Source organism: Stegostoma tigrinum, chromosome 9 (assembly GCF_030684315.1).
Source record: "Stegostoma tigrinum isolate sSteTig4 chromosome 9, sSteTig4.hap1, whole genome shotgun sequence".
In the NCBI taxonomy this organism is placed as follows: domain Eukaryota; kingdom Metazoa; phylum Chordata; class Chondrichthyes; order Orectolobiformes; family Stegostomatidae; genus Stegostoma; species Stegostoma tigrinum.
Window position 1 is genome coordinate 38435939 of NC_081362.1, and position 23037 is coordinate 38458975.

Below are 23037 nucleotides of genomic sequence, written 5' to 3' on the forward strand. Positions count from 1 at the left end.
GGTGCAGTTGTCCTCAGAACTGACCAACTTTATACCACTAAACAGTCAAAGTGGGATAGAATAAATAAAAGCACATTTTAAAGAAAAAACATAGTTTTGTGGATTAAATGTGCTGGCACAGCAAGGATATCCAAATAGGCCAACGTTCCAAATGACTGGGTGTTAATTAGTCTGTATTTTCCATGGAAACTGTAATTCAGGAATCAGGCAAATGCTTGGGGGGCACACTTTGACAAATGAATGTCAGTGCAAGATGGAAGAGGGCAGCATCAAACATATGTGTTATTCTTAATATAAAAACTTTCTGATCAACACTTAAGCTTTCAAAGTAGCTTAGGCTTCTCTTTTCTGAACTTTAAGAGAATGAGAGCCAACTTATTAAATCATGTAAGACAAAGAGGGGGCTTGATAGGTTAGATGCAGAGAGATTTTTTTTCCACCCCACTTTGTGGGAGAGCCTAGGTCCAGACCCCATCTCAGACAGACAAGAAGGATTTTCCCCCCTCTAACAGGGGGTGGTAAATCTGTGGTAAAGAGTTATACATAACGCAGTTGAGGTTGTGTCATTAAGTATATGTGCGAGGTGGAAATAGACATTTTAAATCAGTTAAGAGAATCATGGGCTATAGGGAGAAAAGACTACAGAAGTAGAGTTAAGGATTATCATATCAACCATAATCTCAGTGGCGGAGTGAACTGGATGGGTTGAATGACCTACTTGTGCTCTTATGTTTTTCCGTAGCAAAAATCCCACGCCAGAAGCCATAACACATGCTGTACAAAAGTCAAACTGCACGGTATCGTCTTGGTACTGTCTTTCTATGCTCTTGCTTTCGAACCGAAAGTTTTCAGCCCTCAACCCAAACTATTAAAATTTATTCTTCACTTCCACACAGCAAGTGTCTTCATCTCGCCCAAATGGCCTTTGATCACTTGCGAGACCGATCACCAAATTTCAATGAACTATTCATCAAGACCATTTTAACAAGTCTGATCCCATCAGGGCGCCCATACATTTGCATTTTTCCACCAGGAGTCTCCAGTTTTCAGTAAACAGTAGATGCCACGGCTAGTCCCCTCCCCAAAAACTCTCGAATAGAACTGGCCCCTTCTCCAGCCCGAAATCAGCTGACTCAGCACAGGCTCAGCACCTAGGTCCTTCGCCGTTTGTGTACTGTTGGAATATAAAACTACTTTCTTAAATAAAACCGTAAACGTACATAAATCTCTTGAACGACGGCGCACAAACTCTGACATTCGTTACACTTTGAAACATTTACTCCTTAATTATTAAGAAAAAAATCACGAGCACGTCTCATCGTTCTCAACCGCCAACGAACTGGCCCACCGGGAGAAGTCGGAACGGTTGGATATACTTGTCACACAGCGGTGACAGCGCGCAGTTTTCGACTGAAAAACCAAACATTGCTGAGTTCAGACTGGAGCAGAAGCGGCCGACATTTTCCAGTCGCGGGCAGCAACAACAAGGCGGTAGTAACCGGGAACCCCGAGCGAATCATCCGTCAGTCAAACACCGGCAGATAAAAGGAAAAGAATTTTTTTAAAAATCACATTCAGAGATACCGGGCCTGTTTTATTCTTCTTCACAGCTACAGAAGTCGACGTGAACAAGTTAAAGTTCGACGGGTAAAGAAAATACATTTGATTTTCTGACAAAAGTAGCAATAGAATCACAAACACTTGTTAGAAAGGAAACCAAAACCCACGCGGAGCTGACACTTAAAATGAAAAAAAATCAAGTCCTAAACAGAGCCAAAACACCAAACTAGTTTTTGTTTGAATCCCACCACCACTCCACACAATCACATCAGTTGTTGAAAATACTTAGAGGAACAATGTTGCTTTCAGCTGTTAAGACAATGACTAAGCCCCGACGCCGGGAGTTATCAAGTGCGCCGTTACAAACAGCTCAAAGTTCTGTACCTTTAATCCACTCCACCACTTGTTTTGGTGTCCACTTGGTGATAGGTTCCATTGGCTTGAAAGAGTGGGAAGATGGGGGTTATAGAAAGTATCAGTTTGTATCCAGACGTATCGATGTATGGAGCTGAACTGAGTCGTCCTGTTACTGTTGCAGTGTTCTCGCGCTCACAAACTGCTCAACTCCGGGCCCACTTTCCACCTCCTCCGCGTATCAATAAACTCAACCTCCCGCTCCGAAACCTCTGCATTTTGCCAGGGGATCAGGTTGCACTCGCCGCCACTTCCGTCGAAACTCCTTAAAGGGAAAGGACCCTTCCACCCAGTGTGCTTTGCTTATTATTATGATTGTTATTATTTATATCTGCCGACTTTAAGAGCGTGCCAGACGCGAAAAGAATTTTTCCGGTTGTCTTTTCTGCGTCAACAATCTGAACGGGAGGGGAGAAAGGCAGAGGGCATTTGGTGTTCATGTTCCTACTTTGTTTGAAGACTGACTAAAAAGAGCTCAGGCTCCGAGCGGTAGTTGAGACGTACTGAAGAGATTGCAATTTGCGTGTCTTATGTGTGTAGTTCTGATGAGTAGATATTATTCACAACGCAGAGACTAAACTTCATTGCGGGACTTTTTGAGACATCTGAAAACAATAATAATTTCCTTTCTTAATGCGCATTCTGACTTCAACAGGTTAGTTGTCATCGCAGAAAGCCTAGCCCCAAACAATTGTACAGTCTTTGAACATAGAACATTACAGCACAGTACAGGTCCTTCGGCCCTCGATGTTGTGCCGACCTGTCATACCGATCTGAAGCCCATCTAACCTACACTATTCCATATGCTTGTCCAATGATGACTTAAATGTACTTAAAGTTGGCGAATCTACTACCGTTGCAGGCAAAGCGTTCCATTCCCTTACTACTCTCTGAGTAAAGAAACTACCTGACATCTGTCCTATATCTTTCATCCCTCAATTTAAAGCTATGCCCCCTCGTGCTCGCCATCACCATCCTAGGAAAAAGGCTCTCCCTATCCACCCTATCTAACCCTCTGATTATTTTATATGTTTCAATTAAGTCACCACTCAACCTTCTTCTCTCTAAAGAAAAAGGGGAAACTCCTTGATAGTGAGATAACAAGGTATAGAGCAGGATAAACACAGCAGGCCAAGCAGCATCAGAGGAGCAGGAAAGCTAACGTTTCGGGCCTAGACCCTTCTTCAGAAGTGGATCCTTTATGCTTCAAATCAAAAGCTTGAAATAATTCTGATAAGAAAATAACTTGTATTTTTGCACAGATAAAGTCGCCGTAGAACAATAGACTGCTGTCTCAGAAAAAGAAGCGACTGGTGATGGTTTAACCGAAGGTCATCAGGTGAGAGTACAGTTTGTGAAGGAAAGTCCTTCATCTGTAACTTCAACATGTATAGCAATTGAACCCATGCTGTTAGCATCATACTGCATTGCAAACTAGCAACCATCCAACCAACTGAGCTAACAGATCCCTTTATTTATCATATTTATATAGCACTGCCCACGGGAATGTTAATAAATGGAAAGCAATGCAGCATCACAAAACCATTTCTAGTGACTGGGAACATCAAAAACAAAACATGCACATTAGTAGGGAGTGTGGAATTTTGGAAAATTCCTTTTGGACTCACTTAGGTAATCAAAGGTAGGTGTTCATTCATGGATCTAAATTCTGTGTGAGGACAGTTCCAGATCACACTTGAAGGAAAACAGCAAATCAGGTTTCAGCACAGATGATGGCAACATGTTGCATGGCTCATATATTCTCAGGCAAAGATCTATCTTCTAAACAATAATGACCACAATGCATCCAATATTTCCTGGCCACTTCCTTTCCTACTCTGGTATGTAGATGATCAGGCTTTTAACTTTTAACTCCATTAATTTCCGTAGCACTATTTTCTTACTAATACTGATTTCATTCAACTTCATTCTCTCATCGGACCCTTGACTCCCTAACATTTCTGGGAGGTTATTTATGTTCTGTTTTGTGAAAACAAAACCAAAATGTGTGTTTAATTCTTCTGCCATTTCCTTGTTCCCTATTATTTGCCTGCCTTCTGACAGTACAGGACCTACATTTGCCATTACCAATATTTTTCTCTTCATATGTTTATAGAATCTCTTATGGCCAATTTCGATGTTCCCTGCAATTTTACTCCCATACTATTTTCCCTGTCTTGATGAAACATTTTGTCTTTTTGCTGAATTCTGAAATTCTCCAAATCCTCAGGCTTGGTGCTTTTTCTGGCATTTAATGTTTTGGCAAAGATCTGTAACTCGGGCTGTGGGTGAGATTGTTGACTTGCTTGCCAAGCTGGCTTGTTCTCATTCAGATATTTCATCACCATGCATCAGTGGAGCCTTCAATGTTACTCTACTCCACTTGGAATTTGTACTGTCTGGTCCATTATGGTCAGTAGTGTCATGTCCCATTTTGATCTGTATATACTACTCATTGAAATGGACCAGACAGTATAACTTCCAAGCGGAGTAGAATAACATTGCTTCATCGGAGGTTCCACTGTTCAGTGCAGACTACATTTCTTTTCAGAACTCAGTTTCTTCTGCCTGTGTACAAAGTGCAGACATTTGCAATACTGCTCCATCTCTAAATTGGACAATGTTTACTGCACGCTTATTGTTCTAACTTCGCTTCAGTTTATAGACAGATAATGGTTAAATGCTCAAGTAGAGATCAATGGAAGATAACTTCAGTGAAACTACTAATGTTACAAAAAATGCCCAAAGCAACTTACTTGATGCTTGTAAAGCCAATTCCTTGCCATAGATTATATTCCCAATTTAGAGTTAACAGAGAGAAAACATTATCTGAAACCCACTGTTTGTTAACTGCCACTGTTACAAAGTTCCAATGGTCACAACAGTGTTCAGTATCTCTAACTGTGAATCCCATCAAAAAAACTAGCTGCAGAACATAAAGGCTTATTTTTTTTTATTTGTGCAGATTTAACATCTTTTAGCTGAGCAAAGAAGGGAAAAAATCAACTAGCATTCCTCTTCCAAATTGCTACCCTGTTACACATTGTGAATATAGGATGGAATCTTCTTGAAGTATCGCTGTCTTTGCAATTTGCTGGATACCTAGATAGAAACTGACAATGCCTCTTCCACAGAAGGCTCAATGAACCCCAGGCCAATCAGGCACCAGTGAAGCCAGCAGCTGACCTTCCTGGAATTCGGTCCTGGAAATTAAAGTTCCACTAATTGAGAGATACTGGTGAATTAGTTCTTTCACTTATCAGTGCCTTGGAGAAGGCTGTGAATTCTGCTGAAGGAGCACTGCCAAAGTGTCAGTATTGTCAAGTACTCACGTCAAAGGTAAGTATATTGGGGAGCTGGTGGAGTGTTCTCATTTAAGACAGATGGAGAGTCAAGGAGTTGAAATAGTGAAAGTCAGCAACAATGGCAGGAGAGTAGCTTATAGCAGGCACCTCCTGTCCGATGTACAATCCTCAATTAGGCACTGATTGCCTTTAATGCAGGGGGACGCCCATCCGACCAAGGTAACAAACTGCTCAAAGTATAGAAGCTGAAGTATACAATTGTAGTTTAATCTACAACACCTCCATTTTGTGTGTCACATAATGAGACAACAGAAAAAGTCTATATGTTGTCATGTATAAAGGAGTTCTATCATTATGAGACATGTGCTCCTGAGATGCTGCTGGGCCTGCTGTGTTCATCCAGCCTCACATTTTATTATCTAGGCTAAATTGCAGTTGGGTTATCCCACTAACTGCAGGGTGAGGCCCTAAAATGATCCTTAATTGCCCACTTAAGGGTCTCTTGGTGTTAGACAGGAAGGTTGACCATGGGTCTTGCTGTCCAGTGTTAATTCTGGTGGTGGCATGAAGGCAGAGTTTACATAGGTAAGCACCCACCTAATTAAATTCTCCACCCACCTCCAAGCACATCACTACTGGAAGCAGTATATTGCACTCATAGAATCAAATAGTTCAAGTACAGAAGGAAGCTATTTGGCCCATCATAACCATGCAAGTTCTATGCAAGAGCAATTCATCTGATCCCCTGCAGGCTTGCAGATTTCTTTCTCTTGAGATAGTTATCGAGTTCTCTTTTGAAAGTCATGGTTGAATATAACTTGATCACTGTCTGAGACAGTGTGTTTCAGATCATAAACCACTCACTGCATAAAAAGAGTTTTCCCTCATGTCACCATCGCTTCTTTTGTCAGTCACCTTAAAGATGCGCCCCTTCGACTTTGACCTTATCACCGATGGGAACGTGTTCTCCTTTTTTTCAGTGTGTCCAAACCCTCATGATATTGAACAGCTGTATCAAATCACCTTTCAATCTTCTCTGAGGAGAACAGCACAAGATTCTTTAATTAACTCATGTTATGGAAGTTTCTCATCTGTGGAGGTATTTTCATAAATCTTTTATACACTCTCTTTGATGCCTCCCTATCCTTGCTAAAGTACACCATTAGGAATTGGACCATTATGCCAATTGATGTTGAATTAAGTATTTTCTAGACATTCATTGTAATTGCCTTGCTTTTGTGTTCTGCACTGAGTCATTCTGTCAGATTTCTTCAGAATTACAATGCATGTCCACAGGGAAGGCCCCTGATGATGGCAAAAGTTTCACAACAATCAATTGTTAATATCTACTATCTTGTTGCTTGTAATAGACTAGCCATTTTCTCGCCTGTGAAGATAAAAAAATGATTGTTTATCTCATTTACAAAACCAATGTAATGTATATAATAAATTGTGACAAGAAAGTCCATACATTATAATGCGTTTGAAGGGCCATCATCTGTTTAAGCAGTTAACATGAGATGTCAGGCTGTGATAATGTTCTGTGATCCATGCCTTTACCAGCATTCTATACTTTGAACTTTATCTCCACCAAAACTACCAAGCATTTTCAGCTCTGAGAACAGGCACATATATTTGATGCTGAGAGCAGTTGACCCAGAAGGATTTCTGTTGTCATGTATGAATAAAACCAGGATGATCAAGGTTTTATAGCTGGTCTTGAGCATACACAGCTTCCTGTCTATCATCTCAGGGTTTACACAGCTACCCTCATCCGTATTTTGGTCCTTGTCATTATATCCTGTTGTTCTATCTGAATGCACCATATTCCACTGCTCTCATTATTACTCCTATACGTACCTCTTTTGTCACCCTTGCCCATGATTGACCCCATCCTTAATAGGTATACAGTTACTCTCAGCATCATTTTCTGAATTTGTTGTAACTTTCACCATTGGCCCTGTTAAACTGTCTCATGCATTTATCTCAGCATAATGTTTCCCAGAGAATAACAATGACTACACATCCAAATAGCTTCCTGGTTATGGATCATAGATCATAGAACATTACAGCACAGTACAGGCCCTTCGGCCCTCGATGTTGTGCCAACCTGTCATACCGATCTGAAGCCCATCTAACCTACACTATTCCATGTACATCCATATGCTTATCCAATGACGACTTAAATGTACCTAAAGTTGGCATTCTAAGGTGTTTTGTGACACTGCAACGTTGTGAAAATATATAAGTGCAAATCATGATTTAGTTCTTTCATAAACTACAGCTATGGCCTGGAACTGTCTTCAACATTCACCTTAAACCTCTCCTTCTTCAACATTGACCTTAAACCTCTCCTTCTTGCAAACCCTCATTCACCCTTCCAACAGCTCCTCTCTGACCATGTCTTTGGTCACCATTCTCCATCACTGCATCTAGCTTCTTTCACAGAAATTGTTTGGGACATTTACTATGTTAACAGCTCCATGTAAGAGCATCAGGTTAATGTGACAGTGAAAGGGACACTGAAGCTTTGAAACAAATTCTGAATAATGTGATTGTTTTGAAGCTATTAAGATTTTGGTTTAACCGGTTGGCTGATATAATTGTGCTGCTATTTATGTCAAAGGTTGTGTGCTGGTCACGTAGTTATAGCATCATGAAAATTGAAGGAATGTTTAAATTGAAGAAAAGTTTAAAATAAGTCTACAAAGTGCCGATATCAAGGGACAATAATGCCAGTTACTGTTTTGAAACAATGGAAATGAATTTCATATTATATTTAAGAACAATGATATCACAAGCTTATTTCTCTTCAGGAGTAATGCTTTCAGTTTTTTTCAAAATCAAACTTCAATGACTACAAGGGAGAGTCTGGGAACCAAGATTTTTTTTCACAGCAGTTGCCACATATAGTTTGTATCTGTAAACCAGATAAAAGGTCACAACGATTAATAGACAAAACAAAATTACATGGATAATCCAATGAAATGTTCATAAATGGAATAACCATCTATGATTCTATGAATCAACAAGAAGCAAGATTGTGGATGCCAAGTATCTTGGTGACCAACAAAATGGGCAGAATGGCCAGAAATGGCCCAGGCCCTGGCATGATTTGTAGTAAAATCGCACAGAAATTCCAGTGAGGCTTATTTCAACACAGGGAGCAACTCACTGTATACTTCATGCGTCTGCCAGGCAGTGAGGCAAGTTTCACACTAGGCAGCAATGAGCTGCCAACTTTGGGGGATAGTAGCCGGTTAAATGTCTCACTGACAGCACGATTTACCTCTTTAATGTTCAGTTTATTATCTTACCAACTGCATCAAACAAGCTAGACATTGAGAAATCTCCACAAAGATTTCAGAGCAGTGACCTGGCAATTTCAAGATAACAAAGTGTGAAGCTGGATAAACACAGCAGGCCAAGCAGCATCTCAGGAGCATGCTGCTTGGCCTGCTGTGTTCATCCAGCTTCACACTTTATTATCTTGGGTTCTCCAGCATCTGCAGTTCCCATTGTCACCTGACAATTTCAGTTTACCACTGGTTGTGGAAAGCCTCCATGTTGCCAGCACTAAACAGTATCTCATTTAACAATCCATGGCCACTAGCTGTGCACATTCCTAAACCATGGACATTACTATCCAATGTTTGCAAACCCCTAATGGTCCTCATGATGTATCTCCATCCACTTTAAGGGCATTTAGGTAGCACAGGTCTGCATTGCACTGGCAACTTGCATTGAAAAGCTGCTGCTAGACATGTGTGAACAGGCACCAAGCTCGCAGATTGGACCAGGCTGTGTCTCAGGATTACTTGCTTTTTAACATTTATTACTCGCTTAGATAGCCCAAACATGCATGCTGACAGCATCACTGCCTTGTTTGCCATGCTTGTTAGCTTTTAGGCTCAGGCTGAAGTGTAACCAGTTATCAGTATTCTTATGCTTAGACACACAGTAAGACTGCTTGGTCAGTAGGGAATTGTCTGGGGTGGAGTACTGAGGATGGGAGTTCAGAATATCTTGCTGGACAGCACTCTGAGACATCAGTCTAACACTGACAGCATGTGCCAGCTTCCTGTCCAGCAAACACATTCATTCAACCAAATAGCCATGTCGAAAAGTGTGTGGGGCTAGTCCACAGTCGAGTCAATACAGAGCCACTATTGGTCAGGGGGTCTCAATACAGTCAGTCACGGGGGGACAGTCGGCACACATGTGGTTTAGCCACATAAATTTTCCTGCTCAGAGATATGTCAGAATATCGTACATGTAGTTGACAACAGTCAGTCCTATAGGACTAGCAACGGCAGTCTGAGGAACTATATATTATCAATTGAGAAACTGCATACACAGCAGTCAGAGAACTGATCAATTGTGTCTGGGGCTGCTCAAAGTCATTCAGAGATCTGAGCAATACAGTCCTGGGGGTCCATGCATTGATATTTAAGGATACTGCAAGTTTGGGTTGTAGGAGCATCAGAGTGTTTTGCCAAAAGTAAGAGAGTAGTCTGGCTGTGGGTAAAGGAGGTGTATGTGTAGAGATGGTGACAAAGACAGTGATGGGGAAACTCAAGGCGTATGCGAGAGTGATGATACAGCATCAGGTAAGCCATGGAAAAGGAGGTCTTTGGCAGAAACCACCATTGTAGTCTTCACGGGGCGGAGCAAGAAGGGCATCATTAAAGTGCAATGATTGGACCTCAGGAAGGACATTTGGAGACAAAGCTCAGTGTGGTGGGTCTTCACTGGTGGAGCTGGCTGGAAAAGGGCTGTCAGGATTGAGTGAGATGCAAAATACAACTGGAAAATGGCTGTGACATCCACATTAGGATGGGTGGCATGGCATTAAATTATGAAAGCTAAATAGAGATAGAGGAGATGAGACTTTCAACTGTAGTGAACGAGTAAAATGGCAGGTGATAAATCAGCTTTACAAATCCCTCTCAGTGTTGCTCTCCAGTGAGTTCAAGGAGCCAGAGAAATATTTTTTCACAGTGAGTGCGAGGCTCTGTTTTACATAACACTACATTTAAAAATGGATGAGATAGATGACTGAAGGAAAAAAAAATCGAGAGAGTGGGCTCAAAGAATTAGTCTTGCTGATCATCAGGAAAATAGGATGGGTGGCATGGTTGTCACTTTGATGGGTGAAAGTGTAGGATCCATTTTTAGGACATTGAAAGGGCAAATACATGAAGCAGGTATTTCCAAATTTCAGCTGTTTCATTTGCAATAAGTGGTGAGTGAATGTGATCAGGCTTCAAATGCTGAAATCAAATTTTGGCTCTCAATGATGCAGGAGTGATTGCTTAAAAAAAAGCAAATTCTACCAAAAGCCCCCTATCACTTATGAATATCAAGAAATATGATCTTAAATATATGATAGTAACTAATCTTCTTAATACAGATAGATAAGAATAAATTACTATTACAAGGAGTAGGTGAGGCAAATAGCATATTGAATTTAAGAGGTATCTATAGAAAAGTAAAGAAAGGACAATTGAGTTAAATAATACAGGAAAAGACTGACCAAGACCAGAAGGATTAAGTTGTAAATTCGATGTAATTCTATGATCGCCGTGTTTTAACTGTACTGGAGAGTTAATACATGCTTATTTTAACTGAGAATTATAAAAGAATTATGGTATGGAAACAGATTGTTTATTCAATCCAGTTTGTGTTTCTTACCTTATGATGTCTATTTTCCCCATGATCAGCAAGACTAATTCTTTGAGCCCACTCTCTGGATTCTTTTTTCCTTCAGTCATCTATCTCATCCATTTTTAAATGTAGTGTTATGTAAAACAGAGCCTCGCACTCACTGTGAAAAAGCATTTCTCTGGCTCCTTGAACTCACTGGAGAGCAACACTGAAAGGGATTTGTAAAATGGCTGCTGATTTATCACCTGCCATTTTACTCGTTCACTAAAGTTGAAAGTTTCATCTCCTCTATCTCTATTTAGCTTTTTAATACACTCTTATTAAGTACTCCTCAAATAATTTGTTAAAATGAAAAAAGTTCAAATGTTCTGTTATTCTACAGTTTTTAATCTGCAATAGTCAGACAACAACCAAATAAATCTGTGCCATACCCGATCTATTGCATCCATACATTTCCTACAGTTTGGTGCCCACACAATATCCTGATGATGATCTTAGTAAGGTTTAGTTAAGATTTATCATTGTGCATTATTGTTTACATTCTATAAAACCCAATACATCCATTCACCATTTATAAGACTAATTACTCAGGGCCAGGGGTCAATGCTTAAGTCTGAGAGCCCTTAAAGCACATAAGGAGACCACTTTGCTCAAAGTCTGTGCCCTTTCTACAAATCAATCTAATCAGGCCAATTTCCTCATTCCATCCCTTTGAGTTCATTTCCTTCAAATATCTATCAAATTTCCTTCTTAAATTATTTTGAAATCCTCCCATCACCAGAAATTTATAGGTCATTTTCACTCACTGCCGAAAAAAAATCCTTATATTCCAGTATCAAAAACCTCAAATCTGTGTCACCTGGTTTTTCTACAGTCAGCAAATGGCAACAGGTTTTCCTTGTCTACCTAAACTAAAGCTGTCAAAATTTTATAAACCTTTGCCAGAGTTCCCCTAAATGCCCTGTCTTCCAAAGAGAACAATCTCAACATCTCAAACCTAGCTTTAATGGTCCAGCTCAGCTTCCTGTTTATATATTCGTAAGCTAAACTTACGCAGCCCAAAATGCCAAATTCTTTCTCAACCTCTCTCAATATATCCTGTTCTTAGATGCTCTTTAAGTAATAGTGCTGATCACTATCCCCTCTGCCAAAATGCATCACTTCACACTTAAGAGTCATAGAGGCATACAGCAAGGAAACAGGCCTTTCAGCCCGACTCATCGAAGCCCACCTGGTTTCCTAAACTGAACCCGTTCCATTTCCCTGTGTTTGACCCATAACCTTTTAAACTCTTCCTAACCATGCACCTGTCCAAATGGCTTTTCAATGTTGTAATTTAACTTCTCTGTATTAAACTTGACTTGCCTTTGCATTTCCATTTTATGTGCCAATCCATGTTCCATTGCAATTGATTTTCAGCATTCCTAAGTTTGGCATCATCAGCAAATTTTGAAATTTAACTCTGGATTCTTCAATCGAAGTTATTTGTATGCATACAGAAAAAACAATACAATTTGGGAACCCATATAGCATTCTCCAGTTTAAAAGTTCATGAAGCCGGACATAGCACTGTCTATCTGACATTTCACATTAACTGGATGTTCTCCTTTTGTAGCCATCATTCTAACAATCACGAATCATTCTTTGCCTTAACGATTGGCAACACCTGTCTCTCCTAGGGTGTATAGTGTTTCATTGAAATCTTTTCCCAAATTCCTTCCAACAACCATTCTTACAGATATGCTTTTGTTTTTTCCAGCAAGTTACTTGCATGCTATGTGTTTCAGCTTCTTTCAGTTAGCATGCCCCTTTCCTCATACTAAACATGCTTCCTTTTTCTTCTTGTGGTGTCTCCCACAGCATTTACATTCAGTATTCTGGCCTTGATCTTTCATCAGGTTCTTGTTTAAGTTTTCCTTCATTTTAATCATTGATTTATGCTTAAGAGTGCTTGATATTTCTGTCAGGATGGTGTAAAGCCTCTTTGGTTCTACATTTAATACACTTCACCTGATGCTTAGCCACCTCAGAATTTTTGCACATGTCAGTAGCTTTCTTGAATGTAAGTTTCTCTTCTCTACTAGGGCTTCTTGTATGTAAGGCTATCATATCTCTCATTAGACCATCCTTCAGTTGTTGAAATTCACAAGATTTGGCTCAACCTCTAGGTGAAGTCAGATACTGATCAATATTCTTCCTCTTCCCATGTTCGAGTGTTAATCACAAAGCATCTAGGAACAGCAATAGTAGAGAGCAGAGAGTGGGCATACAAGGCTTCAAAAATTTCACACAACTTTATTTTCTGTTCATCAATAAGGTGCAATCTGTTTGTAGCATTCTTTCTCTATCAGTAATGACGGAGTTTAGCTTTAGGTCTTATTCATTCACATTTCTTCTTCAATTCAGACATTCTTAGATTTCTGCTTTTGCAGCTGGAAAAATGCTCAATTCCATTTCAAATCTCCCTGCTTCCTCACTGAAGAAGGTACTGGGTCATCCAAAGCTGGAATAACTCATCCAGTTGTCAACATCATGTATAAAGTTCGAGAACCAAATGTTTAAGTAATCTCCACTTTTGCATCTGTAGGTTCCTAAAGATTAGAATTAGAATTAGGTTTTATTGTCATGTGTACTTCAGTACACAAGCACAGGAGTACAGTGAAAAGTGTACAATGTTGCTACACAGGGTGCCACTTATAAATCTTATATATTAAAATGAATTAGATCCAAAAATAGAGAAATAAAGAAAAATGCTAAAAGTTCTACACTACAGTTCTTCATTGCAGAGATTAGGAAATCAAATAAATAAAGTTAAAAGACAAACATTTCAGTCCTTCCAGAGCCTGCAGCCACTCCACTCTAGAGGCTTTCCACACTTGGTCTCACTGCCTCTCACAGTGGGCTGACCACAGCTGGTCTTGCAAATTGCTGACTCTGCCGGGCCACAGCCTGGTGACCGCCAGTTGCCCCACTCTGGGCCTTCAGTCGCCGAACACTGGTAAAATCTACTCATTCCCAACTACTTACTTTTGACACCATGTTGCATGTGGTATATAAAATAGCTCCTGCCCCCAAAGCCTTTAATTAGTTATCATGACATGAATGACTGGATGGTTTATTGTCAGGTCTATTTTACAGTGCAAAATATGACAAAATACAGTGAAAATCTTTCATTCATAGCCACGATATGATGGCATATTGATAGCTTTAAGAGGAAATGAAAAGATAAACCTCAAAGATAAAATGGAACAACTGTGGATGCTGTAAATCAGGAAACAAAACAGAAATTGCTGCAAAAGCCCAGCAGGTCTTGTAACATCTGTTAAGGAAGAAACAGACTGAACGTTTTTTGTCCAGGTCACCGTTTGAGTTCTGAGCCAACTGTCATGTACACCGGACCCAAATAACATTGAAGTTGCCATCGTCCGATGGCACCTTTTGCTACTGCACCAATTCTTCTCCATTAATACCCTGCCACAACCTGCATTGGACTCAACAACATCAGAGACTCACCTCTTGCTGTGGCCCACTTCATCAATGTTGCTATAATGTCCTTGTGCCACCACTTCACTGCTGCCAGCAGCAGACCTAACTAACAATGAAGTAACCAATATTCAGGCACCATCTATCGCTACTGGGACTATCTCACCAACACTTATCTCACCAGCATCACTTCCACTCTTGTAGCAGCTGCTGTTCTGCTGTCCTGTGCTTGCCCTGGAAAAGTAAGTAAGAAATTGCAGGGTTCCATCTGCCTGGCACTGGGCCGCTCTCCCCAATTTTGGGCTTAACCTTCCTGCACTGGATTTCCACTACTCTGCACTGGGCTCAGTCTCCTCCACACTTGGCTCACTCTCCCTCCATCAGTCTGCTCTGGGATAAGATGTTACCATTGATGCCATCCGAACTCTTCACAATAGGTGAGTAAAATTAAAGGTAAGTAAAAGAGAATGAAAGGAAATACAACAACAGTGAAAAAGAAAGAAAAGAAACAAAAAGAAAAGTGAACAAGCTCCAAGCTCAGGAGCCTTACTCTACCACCATCTTTGGCCCTCCCTTCATAGTCAAATATCACATGAGTACATCAAACTACAATACACAAATTATTTATCAAAACAGCATGCATAGAACTGTGGGATGAATTGCACTAGATGCCGTATTGATGAGGGCATTAATGTATGAAGAATTTATGAACATCCATCCTTCAAATGTTCATGCTTTTCATTGCGAGTCCATAGGGGGATATAATATATATTGTCCTGCTTTGTGTTCTGACTTGTGTACAAATCAACTTGTGAATGGACTTAAGAACAGAACCTATTCACAATCTGGAAACTGCCTGTAGATAATGAATGCCCTTTGTCGTCTGCAGTACAGACAGCATGCTATGTTGATTTGGACACAGCAGTGTAATTTTAAATCTCAGTGCTCCCGCCAAAGCCCTGTCTTAACCTTGCAATCTGTAACATGCATTCGATCAAGGGAACATGTTCACACCAACACAATTAGAACAGATCAGCTACTTAAACTTGGGGAAACATAATCCAAAGAATTGTGGATGCTGGAATCAGAAGCAAAAACAGAAATTGCTAGAAAAACACAGCAGGTCTGGCAGCATCTGTGGAGAGCAACCAAAGTTAACATTTCCGGTCACTGGATCAGATGCCACCAGATCTATTATGTTTTGGTACTTAATCTTAGGAGTAGGCAGATTTCATCTACTGCTGTTGTGATTCTGCCAGTCTCTAAAACAATCAGTACCATCTAAAAAGAAATTTGAATTCCCAGTTATTAACTGAAAAAAAGCACTTTATATTTTAAAGGGAAAAACATTTACTGGAGTAAAAAATGAACAAGCACCATTTATTTAATCAGAGATAATGGGAACTGCAGATGCTGGAGAATCCAAGATAACAAAGTGTGGAGCTGGATGCACACAGCAGGCCAAGCAGCATCTCAGGAGCACAAAAGCCGATGTTTTGGGCCTAGACCCTTCATTAGAAAAACAAAAAGAAAAGTGAACAAGGCCCAAGCTCAGGAGCCTTACTCTACTGCCATCTTTGGCCCTCCCTTCATAATCAAATATCACATGAGTACACCAAGCTACAATACACAAAATTATTTATCAAAACTGCATGTTTTGCAAAACAGCAAAAAAAAACTTTTCTGATGAAGGGTCTAGGCTCAAAACATCAGCTTTTGTGCTCCTAAGATGCTACTCGGCCGGCTGTGTTCATCCAGCTCCACACTTTGTTACCATTTATTTAATGCTATGTCATGGAATCATATTGGGCTGAATTGTCCCATTGCAGTTAGTGTTTTGTTAAGCGAGATTCATGGTGCTTTGTTGCCATGGCTCAGAATGACCTTTCTCACACGATCTCGTTCTTCTCCTCATCAGTCATGCAACTGAGCTCTTGAGTGACCTTCTAATAGGTCCACAGAGCAGAAAAGGTGAAAGGTTCATGCTTTCACCGTCTTCAATTTGTAAGGGGATTCACTATAAGTACACTATCAACTTCTATGGTTTTGTCCTCGCCGCTGGGAATGGCCACATCAATAGATTCTCCAGTAATGATCAGACCATCTCCACCATGGGACTTAGGATGACAGATGCGTGTCCTCTGTAACTTAGACCTTGCTGCCTCTAATTGTACCTTTAAAGAAGAGGGAGGTGTATCAGTAAGTGTCTTGCAATACGTTTTCTAAATGTGGTTGCCATGGCAATCTGATCAAAGTTCTGAAATGTGGATGTGAGTCTTGGAACATTGTGAGATATGTGAAGCTGCAGTGAAGCAATAAATGTTAGATGAGTCCTGATTGATTGAGACTGTTGGCAGATGAATGGTGAGAGTGTGGAGATCTCAGCAGTGGCTGAAGCTAGTGGGACAGTCACTGGGATTTAACCGTGATCACTTGTGTGGGGTCATTGATCTTTTTCAGCACTGCGTTCAAGTCTACTTTACATACTGTTTCCGCCCCAACTCCATCTAACCCTCTGAGCAATGTATAAAGAATACTAACACGGTTTTATACTTCCTAAACTTGTGCCCAAACTGACCTATGTATTTTTTTTCAAATTATTTGTTCTTTGGATCTGAGCATCACTGGCAAGACCAACATGTATTGTCTATTCAGAATTGCCCGTGAAAAGGTGTTACACAACAACCACAGTCCATATGGTATAAATAAACCCACAAAGTAGAAGGTTGATTTCCTGGATTTTAATCAACAACAGTGATATATTTCCAAATGACGGTGATGTATGACTTGGAGTGACCCTAGTTGTATCTGAAGTTGAGTTCACTGTGAAATGATCAGTTCTGTTTAATTCTTGCTAGACTGCTTTGTAGCAATTTGCTACAACTCTCTGGCTTTCAGGACCATTTCAGAAAGTAGTTAAGAGTCATAATATTGCTGGGAGTCTGGAAGTACACGTAAGACTACATAGGGGTGGCAGATTTCTGTCCTGAAGGGCCTTTCTGAATGAGGTGCACTTTGTAGACAATCCGGTAGCTTCAAAGGGCACAATTTTGTGCTGATAACTGATGTAGGGAGGTTGGAACGTAATGGACACAGGTCAAGGGTGATGATATGTATGGAAGTCTCTCTGGCCAGGGGAAAAGAATACCGGTTAACCGGGAAGGGAGGCAGACTGACGAGGGAAGGGTGACCATTCCAATGGCTAACCATGCACTAGATGGAAAGACTAGGATAGTTATTACAGGCTTCCACTTCAAGAGCCTAAGTGACCAAATTAAATTTTCACCTTCTGCCATGGTTGGATTCAAACTCACCAGAACATTACCCTGGAACTTTGGGTGACTAGTCCATTGACGCTACTACGATATTAGCATTGCCCCAATCGAACACTATTATAAAGTTTAGAAGGCATTAGAGTTTGAGAAAAGGTAAAAATCAATTTCAGTATTATGCCAAGAAGAGAAACCTGATTGAAGAGATTCAAAATGGTGTTCTGGAAAAGATAGGCAGGGATGTGATAAGCAATTATATGTTTTTGGACTTGACAGAAGGAAGGGAGGTTAGAGATCATTTGCAAGAGCATCGTATCAAGGCTACTTCTTTGTGCATAGAGATGAGGGTGGCAGATTTATAGGAGAGAGGAATAAAACCTGAAGCGAAAGAACAATTAGTAATATCAGTTAACACGGGGGGCTGGAAGGGAAGTTGCATGGACAGTAGTTCAGTGGAAATATGGTCAAGACAGGAAAATGTGGGTCTTATGGACAAGTTGAGATTGAAGAGAGTTTGAGCAAGATAGGAGAGAAGCAAAGGAAAATTGCAAATTGTTTCCTTTTCAGAGTGTCCACTGATGCAGATGTGTCAGTCAGTGAGTTGCACTTGTGTTGAAATTTGAGGGAAGCAAGTAGGGAGCAGACGAAGGTGACGGCTTAATAGCTGGGGTTTGCGGAGGAGGGAAATATGGAACTGCAACAACTCAAACGTCCTGTTATATTTAATGGCAAGAAATAATTTGAATTTTATTTCCATATCCCTGCTGACAGTTAGGTAAATTGAGAGGTTGACTGGGTGTTGGCTGAGAAGGCTTGTGTTGGAAAGCCACAGTAGTGAATTAGAGAGAGGGAAGATCATGGGATAGAAGGAACTGCTGGTTTGAAGAGATCACAGGTGATTGGAGAGGATTGCATGTAAGGGGAGAGGCTAAGAGGAAGACAAAAGCCTGGTTTGGCCACATCTGGAGTATTGTGTCCAGTTCTGGTCACCTTATTACAGGAAAGATGCGGAAGCGTTAGAAGAGGTGCAGAGGAGATTTACCAGGATGTTGCCTGAAATGGAGGGAAGGTCTTACGAGGAAAGGTTGAGAGAGCTAGGGCTTTTCTCTTTAGAATGCTAAATTTTTCAATCAAATGAATTTTTCTAATAAATCATGCTCATCCAATCCTCTCGATACTACCTTCTAAGGATGGAACAAGATATGAATCCACTTTTGTTACAATATTGACCTTGTGATAATTGACACAATTCTTGTGGTCTATTCAGTTTTGACAACACTATAGTAGCTAAGCTCCAGCTACTGTGACATGGCTCAATAATACTATTGCCTATTATGAACTTCATTGCTTTGAGCACTTTGTTTAACTTTTCTGGATTGTGTCTGTTGTGAAATTGATTTATGGGTAATGCAACCCTACATTAACGTCACATATAATGAAAAGCATGTTTCTTAAACTATTTATAAAAAGTTGATTTATAAGTCTTTAATAACTGTTGTAAGTCTCTTCAATAGTTTTCTGGGAAAAGATACTTTATTTCATTTAAATGTTAATATTAATATTAAATTATTATCAAATCTGATTACTGGAAGGTTGGCTTTTGCAATTTCAAGTTATGATTCCTTCACTGGTTCTGATATTTTTATATCACTTTCTATTTCTTTCGCTGTGGCACATACAGTTCTCTCCTAACTATCCTTCCTGCCATAGTATGACCTTAACATATTCATACGAAACAATCACTGACTTGCCTTCTGTTTGGAGAATCACCACATAATTCACATAACTGAAACTTGATTTTGAATTGATATGATCATGTGAACCTGGCTTTCAAAGGTCCCCCAGGGACAAGTAACACCTTGACTCTATCAACAACGTTTTGAGTTTCCAGTTACTTGATACGTTGGTTGGAAACGTAGCCTCTGAGTTTTGGTTTATAATTTTATCTTTAATTTAATTCTAATTCTATAACCTCATGTAGATCCATATATCAGTTCAACAGGATGGAATTATGTGAAATTGTTAGGGGCAGACTTAACGGCTAACAGTAACAAAGGAACTCCTTTCTCCTAATAACAGAACATTCTTGACAATAAACTCTAATCATGTCCTTTAAGGTTTAGTGCCATCCTTTCAATGCTCCTTGAGATTGTGGATGATAAGCACAAGTCCTAAATTGTTTTCGTCTCTAATTATTTATTTGAATATTTGTGACATAAAATTTGAATTTTGATCTGATTGTATTTCTCTGGGTTAACTTTATCTTGCAAAAGACCAAATTATTTTTTTCTTCATTAGCCCCTTGGAGGAAAAATTGTATTATTAGCCAGCATCAATGACTGCCTTGACCTAGTGTCTCTAGTGTCTCTCAATATCTTTGCAGGATTTCATCTTTGATTAGAGGAATAAGCAAATACCTTTCTCATACTCCACCAAGTCAGTCAAACAGAAAATTATTCTTTGGCATCATGATTATGATTTGAAATTTCAGTGCATCTCACGCAAACATATTTTTACTTTCTGAAAGTGGGAAATTGCAGCCTCAAAGTGACTCCTGTGGTGTCCCACAGATAACAAATGATTAAGTAAGAGCAACCTGAGACTAAAAGTAGTAGAAGATTCAAAGAGACACAGGATCTAGCACATAGGTTACTAAAATGTCTTGATCTAAATCAGAAAATAATCCAAACCACTCAGGGAATTTTATTTTGAAGTGTTGGATATCATTATTCAGGAATAAAAAGGAACTTTGATTAGATCACAACTGATGTAGTACAAAGATTTGCATATCACACCTTAAAAATACTAGGCTTCAGTGAGGAAGGCAGATGCTGAGGGGAGATTTGATAGAAGTCTCTAAAATTATGAGAGGCATAGATAGGGTTGATGGTCAGAATATTTTTCCCAGAGTTGGAATGTCTAATACTAAGGGGCATACATTTAAGGTGAGAGGGGAAAATTCAAAGGAGATGTAAGGGGCAAGTTTTTTTTACACAGAGAGTGGAAGGTGTCTTGAATGCATTGTCAGGATGGTAGTGGAGGCAGATACGATAGGGGCATTTATGGGGCTTTTAAATAAGTACTTGCATGTACAAGGAGTGGAGGAATGTGAACCACGGGCACACAGAAGGAATTAGTTTAACTGATGTCATGTTCAGCACAACATTGTGGGTTAAAGGGCTATTCCTGTGCCAAACTGTTCAATGTTCTAAGAAGATTATTTTGGTTTTGAATTGAGTGTAGCACAGATTTCCTCAAGTAATATCTGGAGTTAAAGGGTTGAACTGCAAGGAGGTGTTAAACACACTATGGTTGCACTCTTCAGAATTCAGAGGAGTTAAACAAAATAGTCTAGATATTACTGGCAATAACTTGAGAGAAATGATTTCTGCTGGTTGGGATGTCAAGGACCAGGAATCATTGTGCAAATTTAGATCCAGAACTTCTGAGAGTGAAATAAGGAAACATTTCTCTTTCAAATGTTGGGAGAAATGTGGAACTCTCTTTCAGAAAATATAACAGATCCTAATCAATTTTTAATTTTGAAAATGAAGTTGATAGACTTTTTCCTTGCAAGATATTCTAACTGACTTTGGGAAAAGATTGTTTATGGAGTTGGTCACAGATCATTCATGATCGTCTCAAATGACAAGTTTGAGTTGACAAATAGATTGATTCTTTTTCATCATTTCTATGCAACTAGGGATGCAGTCAAAAGGTACAGTAAAATCCTGGAGGGTTCAGAAAAGCATCGATAATCTGGCTTTGTGGAAAGATGTAATATGTTGCAAAAATGAGGTCATAGAAGGACATGCTAAGGGTATTGTCATCTCTCAGCCACTTACTGACTGGGGATCTGCTGATCTAAAGCATCAGCCCATATGTCTGTCATTTTCAGTGACTTTTATAATGACCAGCACCTGTCTTCAGTGAGAAAACTGTCATTGAACCCTGAAGCTAAGGCTGTAAGATTTCAAAGTGCCCAGTATGAATACAAAGAGCTGTTCATCCTGTTTTCATTGAAATTAAATGAAACAACATATTAAGGACAGACAGTTCAGAGATCCAAGTAATATGGAGAACCAAAGTGACAAAAAACAGCATTTCTTAACAAGATGAAAATATGAGTCAGCTTGTTCCAATTCAGATGTTGGCTTGTCTCGTCCATGTTAGCCAGGTCAGGGCCATTCTTGTTCTCAAACAACATGTTTCACTGAAGGATGACCTAATATACGTTTGGTCTTCCTCTAGTGGAAAAGACCACACTGTGAGTAGCAAACACAGTGTAATAAATTGCAAGAAATGCAAATATATCACTTTTTCATCAAGAAGAAAGGTGTGATCGTGGGAAAGGAAGAGATTAATGAGCATGTGGTACCTCCCCTTTGCTTACTTGTTAAAGTGACAGTGGAAGGGGAACAGTTGTTGAGTGCAATGAAAGCATGTCACAGATTATCACAGAAGAAATAGTTGCTTTGCGAGATTTAATCAGGAGGGGAAGGATAAAAATAAAGATAAAATGATAAACAATGAAAAGTTAAACTTTGAGAGTAACGTTGCAAGTTATATCAAGGCAGACAGCAAGAGCTCCTTCAAAAGCATAAAAAGCAAGAAAGAAACAAAGTATATACGGGCCTGTTAGAGAAAAAGCCTGGGAAATGATAGGAAACTAGGAAATGGCACAGTGTTGAATCAATACTTTCCACCAGTCGTACAGCAGAAAATACAAATGGAATTCTAAAAATATTTTATAATCAAGGGGCATAAGGAGGAGGGGAAGTAAGTACAATGACTATCACCAGGGAAAAATACTAAGGATACTTACTGGGGTTAAAGACCGACACGTTAATCAGTTTGCTATGTGCTATTGGGAAAATTTTAAGAGTCTACTATAAAGGATGTAATAACAAGAGCATTTGGAAATATATAAGATAATAAAACAAAGTCAGTTTATTTTCATGAAAGGGAAATCATGCCTTACAAATTTAGTAGACGTCTTTCAAGAGGTAACAAGCAAGATCGATAAAGGGGAAGCAGTGAATATATTTAGATTTTCAGCAAGTGTTTGATAAGGTACCACATATTAGTCTATTTAATAAGATAAGAGCCCATGGTTAGAGGATTGGCTAACTAATAGAAGAAGGAGAGTTGGTGTGAGGAGAGCATTTTCACGATGGCAACCTGTAACTAATGGAGTGCCACAGTGGTCAATGCTGGGACTACAACCATTTACTGTATATATTAATGACTTGGGTTAAGAAAATGAACATGCTATATCACCAAGTTTCCAATGACACTAAAACATTCTGTGGCAGGAAGAATGGAGAAACTGAATA

At 39.6% G+C, this 23037-nt stretch overlaps 1 protein-coding gene and 1 long non-coding RNA gene across 6 annotated transcripts in view; one reads left to right on the forward strand and one right to left on the reverse strand.

Moving 5' to 3' along the window:
* The window catches only part of cnksr3 (cnksr family member 3), a 201592-nt gene extending 199352 nt beyond the window's left edge, over positions 1 to 2240 (reverse strand). For all 4 annotated transcript variants that reach the window (XM_048535944.2, XM_048535943.2, XM_048535942.2 and 1 more), the window contains exon 1: positions 1945 to 2240. In XM_048535944.2, the coding sequence (XP_048391901.1) occupies positions 1945 to 1996 (52 nt within the window). In that variant the 5' untranslated portion in view covers positions 1997 to 2240. The remainder of the gene's footprint in view (positions 1 to 1944) is intronic.
* Positions 2236 to 23037, forward strand: part of LOC125454768 (uncharacterized) — a 38011-nt gene continuing 17209 nt past the window's right edge. The window contains exons 1-4 of one of the 2 annotated variants that reach the window (XR_009446143.1): positions 2236 to 2629; positions 3237 to 3313; positions 5109 to 5313; positions 6260 to 6378. This is a non-coding gene — a long non-coding RNA (uncharacterized LOC125454768). Of the gene's footprint in view, positions 2630 to 3236; positions 3314 to 5108; positions 5314 to 6259; positions 6590 to 23037 lie in introns of those variants that run through there. The other variant, XR_007248089.2, reaches the window with a different exon arrangement.